General features: G+C 43.8%; 1 protein-coding gene and 1 long non-coding RNA gene across 2 annotated transcripts in view; one reads left to right on the forward strand and one right to left on the reverse strand.

Moving 5' to 3' along the window:
* The window catches only part of LOC308626953, a 786,846-nt gene that overhangs the window by 567,859 nt on the left and 193,481 nt on the right, over positions 1-25,506 (reverse strand). The window lies entirely within an intron of this gene.
* SCFD2 (sec1 family domain containing 2) overlaps positions 1-25,506 on the forward strand; it is a 394,906-nt gene that overhangs the window by 333,031 nt on the left and 36,369 nt on the right. Inside the window, exon 6 of the mRNA XM_081252366.1 lies at positions 24,551-24,696. Within this exon, the coding sequence (XP_081108492.1) occupies positions 24,551-24,696 (146 nt within the window). The remainder of the gene's footprint in view (positions 1-24,550; positions 24,697-25,506) is intronic.

Raw genomic sequence — 25,506 nt, forward strand, 5'->3', positions numbered from 1 at the left:
GAGGCAACCAGATTTGGGGCTAGGTCTTGAGTTCCCTAAAGAAAGGTAAGTTAAATGTAAAATTAAATTCAATTTATAACACTTGTAATATATGAATATAGTCTCATTGAACAAAATTTAACCAATACAGGTAAAAACATGAGTTCCTCTTGATGTCTCCCTTTTTTTAATTCCACTCCTCTTTCTAGAAGTAACCCCAGTCATCAGTTTGGATCTAATCTTCCACTTTCTTTTCTAAGTATTCACATTCAAATGTATGTGCAAAGGTACACCTAGAAGTATACAGGGCTTTTTAAAGTAGATATGATATCATAGTCTACATATTATTCTGCAACTTGGTTTTTCCCACTTAATATATCTTAGATTTTTTTCCAGGTGACCACATATGGATCTACCCATTCTATTTTTAACAGCTGCATAATATTCTGTGTTATTAATTTAATCATATGCATTGATGCACATATTAAATAATTGTTTCTAATTATTCTCAATTGTAAGCCAGGCATAGCAACCACCTTTCTTTTTTTTTAAGATTTTAATATTTGTTTGTTTATTTGTTTATTTACTTCAGCTGTGCTGGGTCTTAGGTGTGGCACGCGGGATCTTCATTGCGGCATGTGGGATCTTAGTTGCGGCATGCAGGATCTTTAGTTGCAGCATGTGAACTCTTAGTCGCGGAGTGCATGCGGATCTAGTTCCCTGGCCAGGGATCGAACCCAGGCCCCTTGCATTGGGAGTGTGGAGCCTTAGCCACTGGACCACCAGGGAAGTCCCACGACCACCTTTCTATATGCTTCTTTGTACCCAAGTAAGACTATTTCTAGGGTAGATTCCTAAAAGCTGAGTTGCTGGGTCAAAAGGCCTGTATATTTATAATTTTAGTAGGTGCCATTCTATTGCCCTCCAAAATGACTTTACACATCTACGTTTCCACCAGCCCTGTACATTACCATCATGCTTGATATGAGCAAGCTTTAAAATGCTTGCAATTAATGGTGAAGGAAAAAATATATACTTTGATTGATTAGACTTAATATTTAATGCCTTTTGAGAATTATCATATTAATAAATTCACACACACATGCACAGAGGAACCCTTTGTCTGCCCATATGCTTGTGTTTAGCTTCACTGTAAATATGCCTTGTTCTAGCCTCAAGTCAGTACTTCCTCCAGAGCCCAATCTGAAGACAGACTAGGTGGGTACTGTGGCACCCGGATTACACTAGATTCTGGGGGAAAAGGGGTGACTATTACATGATGAGAGGTGAGGTAGACACTGGCTTCTGGAAAATATCCTTCCTACTGGTGTAAATGATGCATGGAAATTTCTTTCAGAAAGCAAGTCCCTTTAGATTAAGCACTCACCCTTTGCAAAGAGACCTTCACTAACAGAAAGGAGCTGGTCTGTAACGTGAGAGCACTGCATGGCCTCCACAGGCCCTTTCAGCTCGAATGTTCCATGATTCCTCTATGAAATTAGCTAGTTGACAGGAAAACCAAGGCCTTGGGGGAATGGAATTCAGGAGGGAGAAGGTAGTCAAGAAATCTCTGCAACTAGGGCTGACGCAAGGTTTGATTACCTTTGGGTAGTTCAAAGACATTGACTGCAGGAGGGACACGGTTAGGAGGACGCCTTCCACGTCCACCAGTTGACCTGGGCGTCACCTCATCTGCCTATAGCTCTGCTCAGAGGGATGTTTCTGTTCAAGCATTAGGCGACAGCACCCAGCTAATCAACTGAAATGTATTTAAAACCAGATTAAAAGTTGAAATAGCTCATCTGTGATGTCATGTAAGACACATGAGAAGAGAGGCCAGCCAATTATGTCACTGAGAGCAAAGTTTGGATGATAAATGTATCACTAGAACAACAGATACAGGCAATTTGATTTTCTTTTATAGAAGAGTCATAACATCTATTTCTTTATAGGGTTCCATGGTTCTCTGGCATGGATTCTGAAGGATTAGAATAATATAGTTGATATTCTTTTTTGCCTGATAGTCTCTTCCTTTATTGCTTAACCCTATTTGTCAAGGTTCTACTCTTAAATCCCAGACATTTGGGGCATGAGAGGGAGCTTAACATTTCCAAGACATGGTTGTTATAAAGCAATATCATTTCCAGTGTCTTTCCCAGACACTGACCTTTTGAGTGATGAGTTCTATAACATTGTTGCTACATGGAAATCTTTTTAAAATGAGATAATATGTCATTTGGATGAATAAAGAAATAAAAGAATTCTCGGTCTTAGTCTCAATTGACGTTAAGTATTGAGAGGTCTTATGCTTAATTATATTAATCCAGACACAACTAAAAAAGACAGAATGTGTTTAAAACTACAAGTGTTATCTGTCCCTCAGTAAAGTTCATTGAGAATATTTTTAGTGCGTATCATCCTTGTCAATTTCTAAAGACTTATCTGCTGAATAATTGTCTACACCACTGATATTTCAACATCCTGGAGCTTTTATGTTTAGGCTCTCATTTCATTATATTGTTTGGTAAAGAAAATGTTCTCAGTGGGCTAAAAATAAAGGTGTACCATGTGTCTGAATTCACCCCTTCTCTGGGGTTCTTTTTTAGACATCCTGAAGGGTTGGGAAAGAACAGGGGAGTTGAGATGGATCATACAGAGCCATTGCAATGTGAGTCAGTGTCTCTCTTCATGTTTAGCCCTGTTATGCTAGGTTTTCGTTTACATAATGGGTAAACCCAATGCCTATCTTCTGCAGGGATTTTTTAAGTGACTAATACTTTAAAATGAGATTTGAGAATGCCATAGGCCTACTCTGGTCACGAAGGCCAGCAAGGCTGGAGTCTGACACTTGCCTTCTTCGGTTAGTCACACCATCTTGAATCATTGGCTTATTCTCACACCTTTGTATTGTTTTGTTTTGTTTTAATTATTTTTTATCATTTCAGAAGATTTTCTTTAGCAGCAGAAGGGTAATGTCCTATTTAAATAATGCCAAATTCCCTTCTGCTTAGTGCCTTTAAAAATTTTTTTTTCTTTTCTCTTCCATGGTAGATTTATATAGGTCATATCCCTGGCTATCTTAAGCTATGTTATATGGGCAAAGCCTTTTTTTTTAATTTTATTTATTTTTTTATACAGCAGGTTCTTGTTAGTCATCCATTTTATACACATCAGTGTATACATGTCAATCCCAATCTCCCAATTCATCACACCACCACCACCACCCCCCCACCACTTTCCCCCCTTGGTGTCCATACGTTTGTTCTCTACATCTGTGTCTCTATTTCTGCCCTGCAAACTGGCTCATCTGTACCATTTTTCTAGGTTCCACATATATGCGTTAATATACGATATTTGTTTTTCTCTTTCTGACTTACTTCACTCTGTATGACAGTCTCTAGATCCATCTACGTCTCTACAAATGACCCAATTTTGTTCCTTTTTATGGCTGAGTAATATTCCATTGTATGTATGTACCACATCTTCTTTATCCATTCATCTGTCAATGGACACTTAGGTTGCTTCCATGACCTGCTATTGTAAATAGTGCTGCAATGAACATTGGGGTGCATGTGTCTTTTTGAATTATGGTTTTCTCTGGGTATATGCCCAGTAGTGGGATTGCTGGGTCATATGGTAGTTCTATTTTTAGTTTTTTAAGGAACCTCCACACTGTTCTCCATAGTGGCTGTATCAATTTACATTCCCACCAACAGTGCAAGAGGGTTCCCTTTTCTCCACACCCTCTCCAGTATTTGTTGTTTGTAGATTTTCTGATGATGCCCATTCTAACTGGTGTGAGGTGATACCTCATTGTAGTTTTGATTTGCATTTCTCTAATGATAAGTGATGTGGAGCAGCTTTTCATGTGCTTCTTGGACACCTGTATGTCTTCTTTGGAGAAATGTCTATTTAGGTCTTCTGCCCATTTTTGGATTGGATTGTTTGTTTCTTTAATATTGAGCTGCATGAGCTATTTATATATTTTGGAGATTAATCCTTTGTCCGTTGATTCATTTGCAAATATCTTCTCCCATTTTGACGGTTGTCTTTTCATCTTGTTTATGGTTTCCTTTGCCATGCAAAAGCTTTAAAGTTTCATTAGGTCCCATTTGTTTATTTTTGTTTTTATTTCCATTACTCTAGGAAGTGGATCAAAAAAGATCTTGCTGTGATTTATGTCAAAGAGTGTTCTTCCTATGTTTTCCTCTTAAGAGTTTTATAGTGTCTGACCTTACATTTAGGTCTTTAATCCATTTTGAGTTTATCTTTGTGTATGGTGTTAGGGAGTGTTCTAATTTCAGTCTTTTACATGTAGCTGTCCAGTTTTCCTAGCACCCCTTATTGAAGAGGCTGTCTTTTCTCCATTGTATATCTGGGGCAAATCCTATTTTGATGAGGACTATTCTCATATCAAAATGCTCAGGATTGCTAAAATATTTCCAAGGCCAAGCCAGTGGCCCACTTGTTTTGCGAGGTATTCATTAGAGTAAAATGCTTTCTCCTTGGACCTCAGCCCCTCTCCCTCTAGTGTTAAATTACCCAAAGACACAGACTATACCATTAACTTCCAAAGTAGAATTTTTTTCTCACCCCAACCCCATGTGGCCTAATGGCCCCTAACCTGAGACATTACACCCAGGAGAGCCACGCATTTCTTCATTTCTAAATGGGAGAGATCTCCTTCTGAAGCTTAGAATTCAGACCTGCATTGCTGAGTATAATCAGAAGAAGCCTGAGCCATTCTGGGGTCTATTCCTGGTCGTCACAGGCCTCAGACTGGTTGGTGCTCAACAGCCCCCAAGCTTCCTTAGGTGCCTTTCTACCTCCGCAGCTTCTGTTCATTCCCTACAGATCATCAGTCAACAGTGGCTGAGTGACTGTTTCATGTCAGGCCCTGTATAAGATCTGGTGAGTGTGGCCAAGAGTCATAGATGAGCAGGGAAGACCAGCAAGCCAATTGCCCTCAGTCCTCTTGACTTGGGGTGCCAGCCGCCAGGGAATGCGTGCTCTCTGCTTGGGTTTGAATTCCCGAGCCAGCTGTGGAGGGAGGGAGGGCTGCTGTTCCCAGCAGGGTTGAGCTGCCTCTCTTGGCTTCTGCTGGTGCCTTGATGTCATCATCCAGTGGCAGCATGCCACCACAGTTGTGTGTGTTGGGGTGAAGCATATGGCACATTCTTACCAAATGTGTGCAAGGCATGTCTTTATTTGGCCCTCATCTCTCATTTGCTTTCCTAGATTTCCCTTCTCTGCTGTGTGTGGGGTTTTTTGTTTTTTTTTGTTTTTTCCTTCCATGACTTGGAGTATACTCTCAAGCCCCACCCCATCCTTGCCCTAGCCAAATAGCTCATACACCACACTGAAATTGCTGCTTTCCTCGTCTGTAGCTGGCACTGGACTGTCCGCTCCTCAGGGTAGGGACCATAGCCACCTTCTTCACTCCAAGAATCCTGCTACAGTGCCTGACACATAGTAAGGATGCTGTACGTGTTTGGTGAATGACTGGATGACTGAATGCCTTTCCCACCTAGTGGTCCTATGTTTGGCGTTTAGAGGAATCTAGTTGCATATGGTTTTGTTGACAGCATTGTATAATAAAATTCAGACAAACTTGAATTTGAAACTCACCTCTGTCACTTATTAGCTATATATCCTTGGCTAAGTCCCATTCCCTCTCTGAACTTCAGTTTCTATGTCTGTAAAATGGAGGTCATACCTACTTCTCAGTGTTGCCAAGAAGATTAGGTATGATAACATGTAAATACTTAAAATATAATCATGGTCAATGTTTGTTTTCCTTTCCCTTCTAATTGGCTTTATAGATTCTTTATTCATTCCTCTTTGCACCCAGAATTTAGAGGGTAGGTGTTTGTAATAGTTACAATGGGCTAAACACAAACGACCCCAGAATCTCAGTGGTTTAAAACAACAGTGGTAGTTTCTTCTCTGTGCTCTGTGTCCACCTCTGGTGTGCAGGGGCTCTGCCAGACAGCCAGAGACCTGCTCTCGATATGGCCTCCATGATCACTGAGGCAGGGGGAAGGGGAGGTGGTAAGCTGCACACAGGCTTTTAAAGGCTTCCCCTCAGAAGTGGCACATGTCACTGCCACTCATATTTGACAGCCCAAAGTAAACCCCACGGTCCCACCTCACTCAGGGACACGTGTAATCCTACCACACACCAGAAAGAGGAGACCAGGGTGTCGTTGATTGAACACCAGTGACCACCCTGTAATATTTAAGATGAGTTAACTTTAAAAGTACCATGAAATATTAAGTTACTTTGAGCTCGAGTGCGAGTGAGGACTGTTGAGCAAATCTTAATCGGTAAGATTGTAATGACGACTGGATAGCCTTCTCAAGAAAACAGATCATTTTAAGGATATTAAGTGTTAGTTATTAGCTATGGGCACTCGAGTTGCAGTCCAGGCTTTAATATTCATCACAACAGGCAGCAGAGCCCTCTGCTTGTTAGATTACTGATCACTAGATTAGCCCTAGTCTCAGTATGTGCTTGCAGTTAGTAAAAATACGTTTCTTTCCACATAACCTAGGACTTAAACTTGTCATAATGTAAACTGACCCTTCTAGCTCTTTGCTTAAATGTGGGCTATTTTACTGTGTTTATGCTGTACTTTTTATCATAATCATTTAGTTGTTTATTGATTGTCGCTGTGGTAAAAGAGTCTAGACTCTGGGTCCTGACTGCCTGCGTTCAAATTATGGTTCTGCCATTAATTGGCTGTGTGGCCTTGGGCAAGTTACTCAACCTCTCTGTGCCTCATTTTTCTCAGCTGTGAAATGGGGGTGATGATAGCATCTACCTATAGGATAGTACTGAGGATTAAATGAATTAATACATATAAAATACTTAGAATAGTACTTGACACATAAGTGCTCGATAACTGTTAACTATTATCATCATTTTTAGTCAAAGTGGTGGAAATACAAAGGAAGTCTGATGCAGGAAGAAGTTTTTATGTTTTATTTGCTGTTGCTTAGAACAGAGCCGCACGTCAGGCACTCAGTAGATATTTGTTGAGTGAATCAATGAATGGGCTCTGCCCTGGTGAAATTTAAATCCAGCCTAACCCTCGATTCCTTCCTTGGAAAAATATGAGAACTCCCTTCTCTCAAAGGTACCGTAGCCAACCTTGAATTTTCAGGTCAGCACCAGCTCTTGACCTCCCTGACCAGGGGTTTTCATTTTCCCTTCACTTGCCAACTCACTCTCCAACAAATTCTGCCGCCCATTCCAATCCCGGGCTTCACGGGCTGCCCTTCTCTTTGCACCCTCCGTGGGTGACCCTGGCGTGACAACATTGAGCTCTCACAACAGAGGCTGGTGGCCGTGAAGCAGCTCTAACATGCCAGCTTCCTCCTATGGCAATTTGGATGGTTGTCGTGTTATTTGATGTGGCTTTTTGCCCCACTGAGTTTCATTGTGTTCTTAGCGTCAGGAAGGGGTGGGGAGACACTGAAAATGTTCAGGCATGTGAAGTCAAAGCTGGTGTGCTCTCTACCGCCAGCCGGCAGCCCCTGCCAGATGGTCTGCTTCTCTCCCAGGCCCACACGTTCCACTAAAACCCACTCATCAGCACAAGAAGGGATCTAGCCTTATGGGTGTACCTTCCTTTCCCGTCTTCTTCATCCGTGTGTGTGCTCTGTCTTCCCTCATCTGCTGTGGACTCTGCCTCTGCCTGTCTCTCGGACCTTTCCTTTCTCTGACTTGCTTTGCCTCCTTTCTCCCCTTGCAGCTCACTTCAACCGCTCTGTCCCCTTGCTCTCCTGGAAACCCTCTCAGCCCCTTTTGCCTCGGCGGGCCTTTGCACATGCTGCCCTTATGCCTAGAAAACTCTTTTCTCAGTGTCTGCATTGCTTGCCTACTCACTTCTGAAAGGTCTCTGCTAGAGTGCCACCTCCTCCAAGAAGCCCTACTTTACCATGTCTAAAATAGCTCCTGCCTCTATTTTTCTTCTGAGCACTCATGTCTAAGGACACATAATGACTGGTTTACTTGCGTATTTATTTACATCTTGTCTGCTTCTCCCCACTGAGGTGTAGGCTGCATGAGAGCACACACTACCTACAGTGCCTAGCAAGTAGCTAACACTCAGTAAATGTGTAATGACAAGACAGAAGGATGGAAAGAAAGAAGGGAGGGAGGGAGAAAAAACAAAAAAGGAAACACATTTGTATGTATTTATAAATGTTGATAAAGTGCTTTAAGAGAGACAACCTAATTGTGATGGGGTGATCAGAAAAGGCCTCTTTGAGGCAGTGACCTAAGCTGAGACCTACTATATGGTAACGACCAGGACAGGTAGAGGGAAGAAAAGTGCAAAGACCCTGGCCTTGCGATCTGCTGGGGAACAAGAGAAGGCCAGAGTGGCTGGAACCCCAAGGGCAAGTAGGAAGGGGCAGCGAGGCCTGATCACAGCTGCATAGCAAGGGAACAGCCCTAATGAAGCTAGTCCAGAGCAAAGTAGCAAGGGGACAGCCCTAATGAAGCTAGTCCAGAGCAAAGTAGGTCTGAATGAAGGCAGATTCCGGGTTTGTGTGGTCATGAAGAAGGCCTGGGCGAGCAGAACTGTACTGCAAGAGAGGCACCTGCCTCCCTGGACTCCTGACGCTGCAAGGCTGTTTTCCCTTTTAAAGGAGCTGGTTATTCATTAAACCAGCCTTCCACGAGCCATCGCAGCTTCCGTGCCGTCATCTGAAGAATGAACAGAACAGCACCTACTCCGCGGGGTTGTCCTCACGCAGTTCCCAGCACCTAGGAGCTGTCCCCTTAAAGTTGTCTGACTCTCAATTTCGCACGTGCAGCTCAGTACTGGCGCCATGGTGGGAATGGGGGGAGAGAGGACCCTGCCTCTGAGTAGCAGACGAGCTTCTTATGAAAAGACACGTGGTCCTGGCATTGTATAAGAAGAGCATCAATTGCACACCCATGAGTGCACACCAGTCTAAAGGGTGGTCTGCGAGAGGACTCTGCGGGGGAGGGGTGCCGGTGAATATTTTCTATTTTTCAGTTACGTTCTCTTCTGATGCATGTTAAAATAAGTAAATATTAGCACGTCAGATCAGTTTACATAGGACTAATAAATGAGTTGATTTCAAGTTAACTTGCAGGAACAGACTGAGTAAATCACGCAACAGGCAGTATATAGGAGGGAAGGTGGTAAGTGAACAGCTGAGGTTCGGGAAGCAGGAACCTGGCAGACACAGCATCTGCGAGCTGAAGGAGGCAGAGTGGGCTGGTCTTAAGTCAGTTTCTAGAGTCAGACTGTGAAGCGGAACAGGTAGGACGTGAGCTGGAGGGGCGGCCAGCCGTCGGAAGCCAGGCGGTGGCATTTACCAAGGCTTGTGGAGGGAACTGAGTGGGTGCTGGCAGGACTCAGAGGAACAGACAGACGGGACGGCGCCAGGGGAAGTGAAGAGGTATCTTCGGGCCTTGTTCTAAGACACGCATCACCGTTGAGAGGTTGTATAAATCAGGACCCTGGCTGACCCTGTAAATAACAGAGAAGAGTGTGCCTGACCCCACATTTAACAGCAGGGACAGTCTTTTCTGTCAGGTTTTCTTTCTCACTAGAAATACAGACTCTGCTGCTGACCTCCTTAGAAAAGTGGAAACCCTGAAGGCCTTGTTAAGGGGAGAAAATGAAGTTGAGTGTATGATTTCCACCATGAATCAGGAACAAGGGGGCAAGGTGAGGCAGGTGGAACTGTGGCACCCAGCAATGTTCATTTGGGGAAGATTGGTCCAGGTAGCCAGGAATAAATACACCACGCGACCCAGGGGCCAGCCTTCCCCACCAGCCAGAGGGAGCGGTACTTTGGGCAGCTAAGAAAATGAAAAGGATGAGATTGGCGTACATTGTACTTCCGAATTGGAATATCTTTATCATTTGGCTAATTTAAAACTTATATGCTTATTAAAAAATCAAAATGACACAGAAGTACATAAGGTAGAAAGTAGAAGGCTCCCATAATTCCATAGACAACAACCTTTAACAGGTGGTGGTTTATTTCATTCGACAACTGTTTATTGAGTGCCTACCATGTGCCAGGCACAAACACTGTTTTAGGAGGTTCAAATGCATCTGTACTTAAAACAAAAGTCTTTGCCTTCCCTGGACTTACATGCTAGAGCTGTGCTGTCCAATACAGTAGCCTCTAGCCACACGTGGCAATTGAAATTAAATGCAATTGAAAACTGAGATCCCCCAGTCACACTAGCCACATTACAAGTGCTCAGTATCCATCTATAGCCAGTGGCTGCCATATTGGACAACACAGATGTAGAACATTTCCATCCTTGCAGACAGTTCTGTTGGGCAATGATGTTCTAGAGGAATCATGACTTAACAGTTTGTAATGTGTTATTCTGGACTTGTATACACAAATACATAGATGTCTATGTGTGTGTGGTTGTATGTGTGTGCTTATGCTGTATATACTTGTGTGTGGATATGTATGCGTGTGTGTATATATATATAGGTATATATACACACACACACATATATATATGGCACATGTACTATACCTACTGTTCAGAAACCTACTCTCATCACTTAACCATCTAGCACAGACATCTTTGATAAATAAATGGTAGATCAAACACATCAACTTTTTTTATCAGTTTTTATTGATAGATGTTTAATTCCAGTTTTTCCACTGCTATAAACAATGTAACTATGAGCACCTTGGGAACCTCTATCCTTATACGTTTCTCCAGCCCTTTCTTAACATGAATCCTGCGAGGTAGACTGAGTCAACACATGCAAGTTGCCGAGCACACAGCAAGAGCTCAGTATCCACAGCAAGAGCCACTGGAGTGGCTGTGTGGGCTTTGCAGAAGCCCCTGGAGTGGCCATGGCAAGATGAGGCTGCTTCTAGAGGTTTCCTGCCTTGAATGGGCCCTGAGGCTTTTCACAGCCAGTAACCAGACTGCCATGGCCACAGCCAACGGTTCCCCGTAGAGGTTCGGTTTGGTCTGGTTTCCTTTTGGTTTCTTTTTTGGTTTTTGGTTTTATCTTTCTTCCGGAAGAGTTACACATTTGTGACCTAGCTGCACGTTCCATTTACTGACCAAATCCTGGGTGCCCGGCTCTGCAAGAGGCACCAAACCCACTGCAGTTCTGAGAACTGTCTCATTTTACCAGCTGACAATGAAACCTTTGTGGACGTGACTGTTCCGTAAACCTGGTCCTGAGCTATCATCGCACAGTTGCTTCACCTGCAGGGAGGCAACCACTGGGGGCAGAAATGAAGGCAGCTGTGGGCTGGTATGTGAAGAGAGAGTTCAGATGTTACCAACCTGGACGATTTCCCCAGTGGAGGCCCCAAAGAAATCCTAGCCATTTGGAGTTTTTATTTCTAAATTCCCTGTTGACTCCCTTGCCCTTCAGGGAAACAAGAAGCTGAGACCTTGTTTGCTATTCAGTGTATATTCCACTTTCAGGTCCCAGAGCTGGCTGGAGCTCAGTGGTTCTCCCACCCTCCCCTTACCCATCCTTCAGGCGAAAGAGCTCTGAGCCAGGCCCCTCACTCACCCTCCATGACACATGGTGGACATAGAGTAACTGTGAAAACAGCCTTGGGCTTAAGAATGTCCCTGCCCAGAAGCAAGTGAAAACCTGGAACCCCTGAGCCTCTGTGATAATTCATTTTTGTCGGCAGAGTTTAAATCGCCCCGTAGACATGTGATTCATCTGAGCCATCTCCATCAGAGGTTGGAGGAGATGGGTGAGAGCCCACCTGAGACTGGACTGGGGTTGGCACAGGTAGAAGCGCCTAGAAGCCTGCAGACAGCAGCCCGCTCCACCCGTCAGGAAGCCTGGCTCTGTCCTCAAGGTCGCCCCTTCCAGACCCCAGCTCCCCTTTTCACTGGGACCTGAGCTCAGAGTTGCAGAAGGCAGGCCTCTGCCTATAAGCTTTCCTGGGTTCCCTGCTTTTGCTTCTGGGGTCCGCCCTCAAGGCTCCTTCTGCTCCAAAAAGAGACGAGGGCAATGGTGGTATTTCTCGCCTTCCCCTCCATGCCAAGGGCCCCTGGCAAGCCTCTCTGGACTGTGTCCCATCTCCGAATCAGGCACGGCTGACCTCCACGCTAAACTGTGCTGCCTCCGAAAGAAAATACAGAAAAGTGATAGATAAGAGGCCTCATTTAGTGGGAGCTTAAATTTCAGGCGTAGCAATGCTGGCTCAGCTCAATGGCGATTTACAACGACAGGTGCAGGGGAGCCTTAGATTGAGGCTGAGAGTGATTTTTGTGTGTCTTGGGGGAGGGGCAAGGCGGGGGTCTCAGTTGATCTGGCTGTTACCAGAAGAAAAATAAACTCCATTTGCCCTTCCATTCTTTTAAGAAACAAAAGGGATGAAAGAAACTTTAGGCCTATAAGCTTCCCTTTTCATTCTTCTCTTTTTCTCAGATAGATCAGAAAATGATTCCGTATTATTAACCACCTAGCCTTTCCCAAAAATATAAATAAAGAGACAGTACTGTCCCTCCATACTTACAAACCTCATGATAACAAGCTCAGTGAGGCTGGAGCTCAAGAAATATAATGGAAAAGAAAACACTTAGATTTTTTTTCTTTTTTTTTTAAAGCTCCTCTAAATGACGGTGAGACTAAGAGGCAGAGGAGGGCCAGACAGTTATTTGAAAGGCTTTTAAATGTGCCATGATTTGGACTTCTGATTGCATCCTTTTCTACAAATGAACGATTAGCTGTAGCACAGGTTTGTGTAATTAGCACACAGACCAAACCCTGAGTGATTTATTCACTGTAACTTGGACAAGAAAGCATTGACCAGGGACTTCCCTGGCAGCCCAGTTGTTTGGACTCCGCGCCTCCACTGCAGGGGACATGGGTTCAATCCCTGGTAGTGGAACTAAGATCCTGCGTGCCATGCGGCACAGCCAAAAAAAAAAGCATTGCCCAGTGGCATATCACAGCTAAAAACAACACCATATTATTCCCACACTCGCAATTTTATTGGCATTTCTAGAATAAGGTACAACCTTATCTCTTAAGAATCCTTCGCAAGCAATGGACCTTTGGTACTGTTTGTAAAACTGGCAACAAGACTGGGCCTGGGCTAAGTAGGATTCAGAAAGAAGCAGAAAGAGTGTACCTTGATGTGGTCCTTCACAGCTTCCTTCTTGGCCTGCTCCTCCAGGAAGCCTTCCAGGCCATCTTCTTGGGGGAGCCCTAGGCCTCTGCTGCAGCTGCGTCAGGTAGAATCACCCCTACCCCCAACACACACACATCTCTGCACTGGAGAATTACCCTGTCCCTACAGGGTAAGTGTGGGAGTGTGCAGGGTAACGAAGTGCAGGGCTGGTAGCAGGTGGTGGTACATGAGGCACACTTCCTGGAGGACAGGTGGGATTGGCCTCAGCAGGTCTTGGAAGGAGCATCTGGGCTTCCATTTCCCTCTCTCTGAAATGTCGAACTAGCTCATTGGTTCTGAAACTGTGCCCCGGGGGCATACTATTCCCTGCTAAAATCAAATGATGGCAGTCTTTACTCAATTTAAAGAAAAATAAAGCAGATCAGATTTACCCCACCATACGTTTATATCTGTTCCGTGTTTTCTTACCTTTGTTGCTGCTTCAGCTTTTGTAGCACCCCAAAAAGGACAGACAAGAAGCAAGCAAATATTAACAGACAAGAAGCAAGTAAATATTAACAGAAGAGCTGCCAGCTGTGCTCACCTCGTGGCCATGCGCTGGTACCGCCTTACGTGCATGTAGCATAGCCTTGTTTTCTCCTGGTCTGGAGATCAACAGTAGTCATTGTCACAGTGGTCTCTGAGGCTTCCAGGTGCTATGTCACCTGACAGCTTGTGAAAACAACCAGATGCAGGTAATCTCTCAAGTCAGCTTTGAGAGGCCAGCACTCCAGGTCGAGCTGTTCAGAACCAGAAATGTCAGCACGCTTTGAAAGGGGACTTATGGTATCAATGGCAAGTTAGTAAATCAATAGAATTAGTTCAACAGAATAAAAACAATCAACCTGTTAGGAAGCATTGGGAGTGAGATACGGGTTTGAGATGGTTCTGTGATTACTGTTAAGGAGCCGCCCTCCTTGGGACTGGGAAGGTTCATTACCATGAGCTTAAGTGGTTATGTGGGCATTTCTCCCACTTGTGGCAGGTTTCATTCCTGGAAAGGGGGCCCAAAGTCGAAATGATATAAGGGAAATCTGATTTTTCCTATGGTGATAGCTCCGATAATAGGAGATTGTGTAACTGATCAAAAATCAATGCCTAGGGCTTCCCTGGTGGCGCAGTGGTTGAGAGTCCACCTGCCAATGCAGGGGACACGGGTTCGTGCCCCGGTCCGGGAAGATCCCACATGCCGCGGAGCGGCTGGGCCCATGAGCCATGGCCGCTGAGCCTGCGCGTCCGGAGCCTGTGCTCTGCAACAGGAGAGGCCACTGCGGTGAGAGGCCCGTGTAACACACACACACACACACACACACACACACACACAAAGAAATAGCCTCAGGACTTCCCTGGCGGTCCAGTGGTTAAGACTCCCCGCTTCTACTGCAGGGGGCACGGGTTCGATCGCTGGTCCTGGAGCTAGGATTCCACATGCTGCATGGCGCAGCCAAAAGAAAAGAAAAGAAATAGCCTCAAACCTGGTATTTCGCTTACTCTGAATGCTGAACTTCACAGTCCCTTTATCTAAGGTGACTTGGATCGATTTAATAGGATAACATAATAGCCGACATGAAATTGTACTACTTAACATGATGCGGCATCACAGCAGTTTTTATACTTAATTAACCACATAAAATCTTAAGATAAAGAACCTGTGTTGGTATAGTTAGGGTAGTCAAAAAAGCTGCTTTGGAGAGACTTTTCAGAAGCATCTTGGAGGAAATGCTTTGGAATGGTTGGGGCCGTTTCCTTATTTCCGCAATGACCCAGGGTTATTGGTCTTGCTGCCTCCTTGGCTCTTCCTGAAGCAGCACAGACGTTCAGGATCAAGAGGCTGCTTGTCCCCCTGCCTCCATCCTGCCTTCTGGGCCTCACTAGCAACTTGACTTTGTTCCCTGCCTTAATGAAAAATGCAAGTTCCAAAGCGTATTCCTGATGATGTTCCTTCCTTCAGGATTCCCCCACCGCATGTTTTGTCACAAAAAGCCTCAGACCCTGGGCTAGAATTCTGGGCAGTCACATTCTCTCGTGGCTGTACAAGACTTTCCACGTCCACACACCTCCCCAAACTGCCTAATTATAATAGATTTCAGCTGTCATTTCTTCCCTTTTTCCAACTGTTATAAAAAGCTGAATTTGCTGGAGGCATAAAAAAGTAGTGTGACTGGTTTTGTGTTCTGTTATATATTTTAAGATGATAGCTGATACATTTAAAAGATTATACAATATAGATATATTATAAAGCATAATTACATAATAAACACCCATGAATTCATCGCCCTATCCCAAAGGGTTGCTTACCTGCCCACCTCCTCCCCCAGGGGTAACCATTTTCTGAAGCTTGTATTTATCATTGTCTTTCTTTTTAAAACAGTTTTATCTCATATGCACGTACACCCAAACCACGTAGAGTTTAGTTTTGCTTATTAAACAGACAAGCCAAATTTATGCAGCCAATTGAGGTTGCTCTTCACCGAGCAAGCCTTTATGAGAGATGATCCACTTACACGTGGAGGCTGCACTTGCTCAGACCCATCTGGGAGCCCTTTGTTTGAAATTTCCTGCAGAGATAGTTTATCAGCTCCTCAAGAATCACACTTTATGGCGTGTTTGGTCTGATTCAGCTCTTTTTCCCATTATCTCTCTGTTTTCTCCATTCATTTATTTAAGAAATATTCTGTGGGTGCTTCTAGGAACCAGGCGCTATGCTAGAGACCAGTGGAGAAGCAGGGAGAGCCCCGGCTTCCCTGGAGCATGTCGCCACCCCTCCCCTCCTTTCCTCCTCTGTCATTGGAGCAATAACTAGAGGCCACAGGCTAGGAGATTCCAGGACACTGAGCAAGATCCAGTGAACCAAGGGGGCATGGGACCGATGTGGCCTGAGAGCCTGAGGGCAGACCTATGGAGGGACTTCCGGGGGTGGTCCCGTCTCCATGAGCCCTGCCTTGGGCCCTTTGTGGCCTCACCGGGACACCTTCTGACCCTGATTTTCTTTGTTAGGCCAGGCTCACTAACACTCTCATCCAAGCATATTTACATCATTATCTCCGCACCCTGCTGAGGAGCCCCTGCCATGTAGTGTAGATCAAGGATCCTACAAGGAAAGAAGCCAGCCCTGTAAGACCTGAAGGCTGATTAAAAAAAAACAACAGATTATGGGTTTTTTTATGTTAGAACTTAGAAGTCACACTAGGTCATTAAATATTAGATTGATGACACAGATACATTGCCCTGTAGTATAAATATGAGACCTCAGAAATATGTGTGTATAATATTTTTCACTTATATACAATATAATGTATAATATAAATACAATGAATATAAATAATACATATATATAATTCATGTGTTCTCAACCAGCCTCCACACGACCCATTCACCAAAATAACTTACATCCTGCGATCCCTCAGTAAAATAGAACAACTCATGCCAAAACTGTGACCCCCTCAGAGCTCTAAGACAACCTCCACTTGCCTGGGCACATCTGCTCATCCTGGTTGAGCCGTGTGATTCCCAGGAGCCAGTTATGTTTGTTCCCAAACCTGCTTATGCCAGTTGTATTTGTTATTAAATAAATTAAATGTTTAGTTAAATGTTCTCTGAGGAAATATGAATTCAAAAAAAATTGTTTCAGAGAAAAAACCAAATTGAATGCTTTGAAAGACTCAGTAAAGATGAGTCATTTTAAACATGCTTTTGAATTAGGTATAAACAAGATGATTGTGAAAGATTGAAGAGAAAAAAACCATTAAAATCTAGAAGAATTCTGCTCTCAGATTGTGCTACAGGTGTCTAACTTTTTTTTTTTTTTTTTTTTTTGTACACGGGCCTCTCACTGTTGTGGCCTCTCCCGTTGCGGAGCACAGGCTCCGGATGCGCAGGCCCAGCGGCCATGGCTCACGGGCCCAGCCGCTCCGCGGCGTGTGGGATCTTCCCAGACAGGGGCACGAACCCGTGTCCCCTGCATTGGCAGGCGGACTCTCAACAACTGCGCCACCAGGGGAGCCCCAGGTGTCTAACTTCTTATTCCACTTTAAATGGACTAAAATTGGAAGTTATACACAGTACATAATTTTTTTTAAAAAAGAACTCTAATCAGCAGATAATACTCAAACAAAAGACTTTTCTCAAAACAGTAGTGAATAAACAGATGTTTGTGTTTTAATTTTAAACAAAGTTATACATACACACAAATACACATATATGTGTATGTATATGTGTGGGAGAGAGATCAATTTTTCATGATCCCCCTCTTTAAATGACTTCTAATCACCTATTGGTCCCAATCACATTTGAAAAAGAGGACTTCTATTATAAATAGTACCAGGACTTCCCTACTCAAGAGTGGTTTTACACAGTCAACCTCCCTAAAGGATTTCAGATGTGATACCACTTGCTAAGGTTTATTTGGTTTTTTATTTTGTTTGCTTTTGTTTTCATTTGCCAACCTTTTATAGAGATCCATGAAAAAGGACTCCATGTTTAAAACAATGGTTTGAAAAGAGAGAAAAGGCAATGTCAGACAGCCGGATGGATGAGGGAGGTCATGACTTCTCAGCGCTCTGCCCTTTCTGCTTTCTGGCCGCGTTGCCCTCCCAAGCCAACCTTTTCTGTAACTGCCCCAGGAGCCCACAGAGATGGGTCCCCTGCTGCCAGGGGTTTGCTGAGAGACAGGAGGGTGGGATGCAAATTGGAAAATGGACCTGATGTTCTCAACCTCTGGGCCAGAAGAAGGATGAGGAGGCCATCCTTGGATAATTTGGGTCCAGATAAGAAAAGAACCTCTTGAACAGGCTCAACTGATATTCTTTGACCCTAGCTCTTCTCAGTCAGATGTAAGGGACTTTTATAACTGTGAGGAGAATAATATCACTCAATAGGGAGACATTTAAAATCCAATTCCAGCCATGTCCCCCAGCTTATCCAGCCATACAGGTTCCATGTGTGTGTGTGTGTGTGTGTGTGTGTGTGTGTGTGTGTGTGTGTGAAGGCCTTAGGTGAGGGTGCTTCATCTCTAATCCAGACTGAAGCTTTGGATAAGGAAGCCTCCTGATACAAGATGCTTTATTTTCCTGAATACCTAAGAAATAAAACCAAACTTCTGGAAGCCAGGCTCTTTTGAAAAAGTTCCCCATGCACCAGAAAGGTTCAAGCCTGCTCCGTGAGAGAACCAAACAGAAGGACTTAGGCAGACTGGAGTGAGGAGTCCAGCTTTATTTCAGCCCTCCCAGGAGGATCTGAAACAGGAGGGAAGGGGGAAGGGCACAACCTTTGAAAGAATGACATAGCCTGAGGACGTGACATAAACTGATTCGAACCAAAAGGGTCCAAGGTGGTGGACAAGTCGACTTCCAACTAGACCTTGAGCCTCAGTATATGCTCCCTGTGACACATCAGCAAGCTAAATGACACACCCACGGGCGCCATGACAGTTCCAAGACCGACCACAAAGATCAAAAAGTGGGTGGTGGCCCAATTCCTGGAAATCCCCACCCCTTCCCGAAATAGCTGGAATACTTCTCCCACTTATTAGCCTATGAAATTACCCACCCCTCTAAAAACTGACAACCCCATACCCTGGTGCCTTTCTCACCTTCCGAGATGGCCCACACTCTGTCTGTGGAGTGTGTTTCTCTCTAAATAAATCCACTTCTTACCTATCACTTTGTCTCTCACTAAATTCTTTCTGTGATGAGACATCAAGAAGCTGAGCTTCATTAAGTCCTGAGACCAGGCGTGTGATCTCACTTGGAAGACTGGGTTTTGGCTGCGTTTGAGTCCTGGCTGCATGGGTTCAAGTCCCAGTCTGAGGTGCATGGTTTCAGATCCCTGAGCTCTTTGGCCTTCTCTCCATTTTACTTTTGTTTTTGCTGGAAATGTGGGTCCCTGCAGTGTACAGAGCCATGGAAACCGCTGTCCTCCCTCTGCCGAAGTAAAGCAACTCCAGTAAGTGGAGACGGGTGAGAGGGGGACGAGGGAGGGCAGATGTGGACACAGGAGCCCTATTTTGTTGCTCCGAGGAGTAACTGGACCCCTGCCCAAGAGATCCCCAAGCCCTCCAAAGAAAGAAATTGCAGGGGCATGAGTCATCCCCTATTTTAGGCGAACACAAGGGTGCCCTGCGGGACTGGGGGCCTCCCTTATCAAGGAGCAGGCAACTGAAGTACGCAGATTGTGCTTGGCCAAAGGCTAGGATCAGCTTCTGGTTTATTATCTATTTAACTAAGTGGATTAAATGAGAATTGACTGGAATTGTACACTTAGGGGTCCCTTACAAAACACCGTTATCTCATAAGCTGGCTTAATGGAACAGGCTGTCCGGGGCTTATTAGAAGTAACTGAATACAGCGCCTTACAGGGCAGAGATCCAATGGAGGGTGTGCAGCAGGCCTGGGAGATCCCACACCTTGTGTGGCCACAAAAGATGGGCCTGGGGTATAACTGCAAACCATACTATTAGCATCTACCCCCAGGGACTGGCCCAGATCTTCCCAAGAAGAAAGGCATCTGCCATTCACTCCATTGTAAAAGCACTTCTTCGATATTAAGGGTGAACTAAGTGCTTTACTGATCTTTTACATATGTGGACTCCAGCACATATGAAGGCAGCAGAGTAGAGTGGTTAACACGACCATCTTGGGCATTAGACTGCAAGAGTTTGCATCTTAGCTTTACCACTTACTACTTGAGTGACCGTGTGTTACTTAACTTCTCTATGGCTCCGTTTCCCCATCTGCAAAATGGGGATGATAATAGTACCTACCTCATTGGGTTTCTGAGGAGATTAAGTGAGCTAATATGTATAAACTTCTTAGAATCGTGTCTGGCATAAGTGATTCTATAAGTGAGCTTTCAGTGATTATAGCTTTTACACCAAAAAAGAATTCATCCCATTTCATAGCTTTTGCACCCACATCTCCTTTAGCTATTAATTGCAGCATGATATGGAATGAGCTGCACTCACAGAGGAGATATTCTGAATGCTGGGAGGCAGTGTACGTGGAGGAGGTCAGAGGGACATTTTGCTGGAGATGGTGCTGCAATCTTACACGTCATTTATCTTCTCTTATCCCCATTTCTCTGTGTGTGAGAGACTTTCATTATAGGGTTTAGGTAAGTGAATGTAAATCCTGCTTTTGGTGAAGATTGATATAATTATGAAGATGCTCAGAGATGAGACCCCTTTGGCCTAGTGTCCCAGAAACATGTACATTTTAGAGGACTTGCTTTGAGGATAACAGACACATTGGAAAGGATCGCTGGACAGACCCACTGGACAGAAGTTGCCCTTGTGCAGCTGGTTTGAACAATGGAGATAATTGACTGTTTTTCAGGAAGGTTTTAGTTTATTTGTAAAGTTTGCACTTTTTTTTCTTCCAGCAATTTCTCTGACAGTGTTATTTTTCTGTTGGGTCCCTTTGAGTTCAATTTACCTGTAATCTGTAAACATTTCTTCTATCAACAACCTGCTCCACAATTGACCTAACTCTTCAGAATTACACAGCCTTTGCTTAAACTACTTCCAACGTATAATCTACAATTTCCATGTATAATTTATAATTTTCAGTACTCTATAATCCAGGAGATGATTCTATTCCACTCAGCCTAATGGATGAACATTACAGTCCTCACTTTTCAAAAAGTTGAAGGAGACCATATAAAAATTTGTATGAACCTTTCTGTTCTATAGAATTACTTTAAATTTAAGAAGTTTAGCCTATTAGCTGAATTGTGTTTTAGAAGAATTGAAACACTATGCATGGTGTTAGAACTAGTAATGCTTTCTTCTTGTTTTCATGCCATTTTTTAATTTAAAGGAGTAGTAGTACATAGTATACAACACTTAGATATAATTGATGTAATTTCCCATACTTTAAATAGCTCAGGCTGGGAGTTTAAGGAAAGAAGCCACATGAATCAGAGAGAAGCCATTGGCTTCCAGGGTTTCTTCTGGCTGATTATTGACTAATGTGCAAATTGATGTATCTCAGCTGAGCTGCAATGCCAAGGGTAAGCATGGTATGATATCAATAGATGCTCTGGACCTGTGGGTCTCACCTTTTCACCTTTTCTTGGTTATGAACCTCTTTAAGAATCAGGAGGAAGTTGTGGACATGCTTCTCAGAAAATGACACAAAGCTTGGCATAGAATTCTAGAGAGTGTACACGAACTCCCTGAATTTTCTGTCGAATCCCTGCTTCCCCACTGGAGTTCACTGAACACAGGGAGGCTTCCTCTCACTAGGCTTTACCACCTTTTTGATTTTTTTAATGACAGTGAGTTGGACATTTCTGGAGACCAGGAAATAAAGACTGGTCAGAGGATTTTTGTGATACAATAAGAAATATGCATATTGGTCTTTGTCCACAGCTCCTAGCACACAGCTCTTATAACCCTTGGAATTTCCAGAATGATGAGAGTGTCTTATATGCTAATGGGATGATTGGTGGTTGGGGGAATAATAGCTTCAGGATGGAAGCTGGTTGCCAGAAAAACCAAGGCATGTTTAGAGTAGTGGAACTTTCAGCCCTACCCTGCAACTTCCAGAGGGAAGAGAGGGGCTGAGAGATGCATTAATCACCAGTGGCCAATAATTTAATCAATTGTGCCTATGTAATGAAACCTCCATAAAGTCTCCTAAACAATAGTGTTTGAAGAGCCTCTTGGTTGGTGAACACATGAAGGTACTGGGCAGGTGGAGCACCTGGAGAAGGCATCGTAGTCCTGCGCTCCTTCCCCCATACCTGGCCCTCTGCATCTCTTCCATTTGACTGTTCCTGAGTTGCATCCCTTGTAATAAACTGGTCCCAGTAAGTAAAGCAAATTGCTTTAAACTCAAATTTCCTGAGATCTGTGAGCTGTTCTAGCAAATTATTGAACCTGAGGAATGGGTCATGGGAACCCTTGATTGATAGGTCAGGAGTGCAACTGGCAACCTGGGATTTAAACTTGGCATCTGAAGTGGGGGCAGTCTGGGTGGGGTCTGCACTAACTCTACATAGCTAGTGGCAGAATTGATTTGAATTGTAGGACACTCAGTTGATGTGTGGAGAGTTAGAGAATTGGTTGGTATGGGGGGAAAAGCCCACACATTTGGTGTCAGAAGTGTGAGTAAAAACAGTTCAGAATTTTGCCCTCCCTTTAAGAGTTATATACAGTGTTCCACAGTTATTGAAAGTACAGGCTCAGCTATCTACACACTGTGTCTGCTTCCACTGGGTTCCTTTGGATGTTCCCTATGTACTTTAGATACACTCCATTTTAGCTGAAGCTTGTTTGGATCTACCTCTACTCCCTCAAAACTTCTCTCTTTATCAAAATTAACAAGTGTCTCCTCACTTCACATCCACTAGGAAAGCTACAATCAAGAAGATAGTTGATAACAAGCGTTTTTGAGGATGCAGAGAAAACCCTCTTACACTGAGGGTGGGAATGTCACATGGTGCTGTCACTTTGGAAAACAGCCTAGCAATTCCTCAAAAGGTTAAATACAGAGTTGCCACATGACCCAGAAATTCTATTCCTAAATATGTACCCAAGAGAAATGAAAAGGTATGTCCACACAAAAACTTGTACATGTAAAACTAGAAGCATTATTCATAATAGCCAAAATGTGGAAACACCCAAATGTTCATCAACCAATGAATGGATATTTAAAATGTGGTATATCTATGCAATGACTGTTAGTCAGCAATAAAAAGAAACTAAGCGCTGATGCATCCTACAACTTGGATGAGCCCTGAAAACGTTGTGCTAAGTGAAAGAAGCCAGTCACAAAAGACCATATATTCTATGCTTCCATTTATATGAAATGTCCAGAGTAGGGAAATCCATAGAGACAGAAAGCAGATCAGTGGTGCCAGGGTGTGGGGGTAGGGGGAAAGGGGGAGTGACAGTTAACAGGTATGGAGTTTCTTGTTGAGGTGATAAAAATGTTCTAAAGTTGATTGTAGGAATGATGATTGTACAACTATGTGAATATACTAAAAGCTATTGAATTATACACTTGAAATGGGTTAACTGTGTGGTGTATGAACTGAACCTCAATAAATCTGTTCTGAAAAAAAAGAATATAGATTCTGGACCCAAGCTGCCTGTGTTAAAATCACGCTGGCAGCTCTGGTGTCCTGAGACAAGGATTTGGGTGCAAGTACTGTATTTCAGAAGATGTCCTAGGCCTTGTGGTCAGAACGTAGGGAAGTGAGACAGGAGAGGAAGGAAAGCCAGTAGAGAGGCATTCATGAGTGAGTTACTGTTGGGGGCAACTGGGGCTCAGTCTTACTGCCCCCTCCATAAGGCTATGGAGACCACAATTCAGAATGGTACCCCCCAAGCGATGAGAAAGCTATGTTGTTTCTGAGTGCTGACTTCCATGCTTCTAACCAGAGAAAGCCCCCAGACAGGAGGAGAGATACACAGAGACAGAGACAGAGACAGAGACACACAGACAGACACAGAGACAGACATGCAGGTACTTGAGGGAGGAAGCAGAGGGCACAAGAACTGTTCCCCAAACCTACAGGTGAACCAGTCCAGAATGACTGAATGAACATGGGCTGAACATAGACAGTGTGCTGATGGGAGTGTTCCTTAATCTCTCTGGCCCTCAGCTCCCTCATCCTTTGTATGGGGGAAAGAATAGCTCCTGTCTCATAAGGGTGATATGGGGATTGATGAGTTCATGTACCTGCAATATTTCAACAGTCAAAAATACTCATCTTGAATCTTTCTCTATTTTTTGAACTTCTGACTTACCACGATCATTCCTCTTCTGCGTGAGCTTCTAACAAGACAGAGAAGAAATCCATCTATTACGAGTTTCAAAAAGAAATAGAACCACTTCTGAGAACAGTCTTCTTATTAGGCCCCCTTTGTGTTTGATCAGCTTTGAATGGCTGCCTTTTGAAATACGCCATATGCTTTGTTAGCGCATTATATGCCCATCCCAGCAAGTTCTGTTATTGGAGCAACTCTGTGATGTTTCTCATTCTTGCTGTTCTATTTTATGGAAACTGTTGGTAGGATTCAAGTGAGAGCGGTTCGTCACAGTACTCTGTTGTGTTTTCCTTTGTGTCTCCTTTTTTCCCAAAGCTGTGTTCTGAGGACACTAGACCCTGGGGAGCTTTCTTTTTGTGAAACTTCTGCAGTCTAGGGGTTGAAGCCAGTGGCTGCAATCCCAGGCAATTCTGAGTTCTACTTCTGTCAAAGGCATTTACAGTCAATGTGTTTCATTGCTCAGGGATGATTGAAACAGCCCAGTTGGTGAACAGCCAGGGGGGAATAGGGTTAAAAAACAACAGCAACAACAACTATGTTACATGAGCTCAACCTGTCATGATTAAAACTCAATGTAAAGATTTGTTCACCAAAGCAAATATCTCTGGATTGTTTCAGGCTGTGACTCTTCAATTAACCTGACATTTCACAAGTCCAGAAGTGCCGTGGATGAACTCTTTACTTCGCTTCGGGATATTGCTGGAGCTCGGAATCTCATGAAACAGTTTAAGTCTGTATATGTTCCTGGAAATCATACCCACCAGGCAAGTACATATGTTTTAAAGTAACTGTCTAATCTGTGTTGTATTTTTAGGATTCAGAGACTGAAAGAAAAGTTTCCATTTTAACTTCTCTAAAATGAAGGATTTGTTCAAGATGAAATCCAAGGCCCTTGTAGTCCAGAGTTCTGGGTTCCCCTGAATCTGAAAGCTTCCCAATTTGTTTGTATTTCAGGCTTGATGCAGTGAGATGAGCACTGGATTACAGGTCAGAACAGAACTTGCTGTTCTGTCACCTTAAGCAAGTCCCTAAGCGCCAGATGTGGGGTGGCCTCAGTGCCCAAGTTTCTGGATCTAAGAGTAGCAAAATTACCTAATAATGTTATGGCAAGGAAAAAAGAAGTTGATGCCAGCAAAAACGTTTGTTGTTTAAAATGCCCCCACCACTTTATTAGGAGAGTAGGAGAACCTTGCAAGGATGTTTTGACCAGGGAGTAGGAAGATGGTATGAGAATCCAAGATTGAAGGGGTAATTGCTCTATCAAAACTCAGTGGGGCGAGGTGCGGGGGAGGCACGGAAAGACCCAAAGGGAAGATGAAGAAAAGCTGGAGCCATCAAGGCTGGGCAGTCTCTGTTGGACAAGGAAGAGACAACCCTCAGGTTCCTGGTGGCCAGAGGTGAGCTTTCAAGGAAGAACAGATGTTTCTGACAGAAAAGATCATTAGGTTTTGCTGTGGAGTGTGTGAAGGAATCTTCTCTTCCATCTCCCCATGAAATAGTAAAATTCGCTCCATTTGCTAAGGCTTTTTGGAGAGTTGAATGAGCTGTTAGTGGGGACTATGACATAGTGAGGG

Source organism: Mesoplodon bidens (genome assembly GCF_964165515.1).
Source record: "Mesoplodon bidens genome assembly, chromosome: 1".
NCBI classification, from domain to species: domain Eukaryota; kingdom Metazoa; phylum Chordata; class Mammalia; order Artiodactyla; family Ziphiidae; genus Mesoplodon; species Mesoplodon bidens.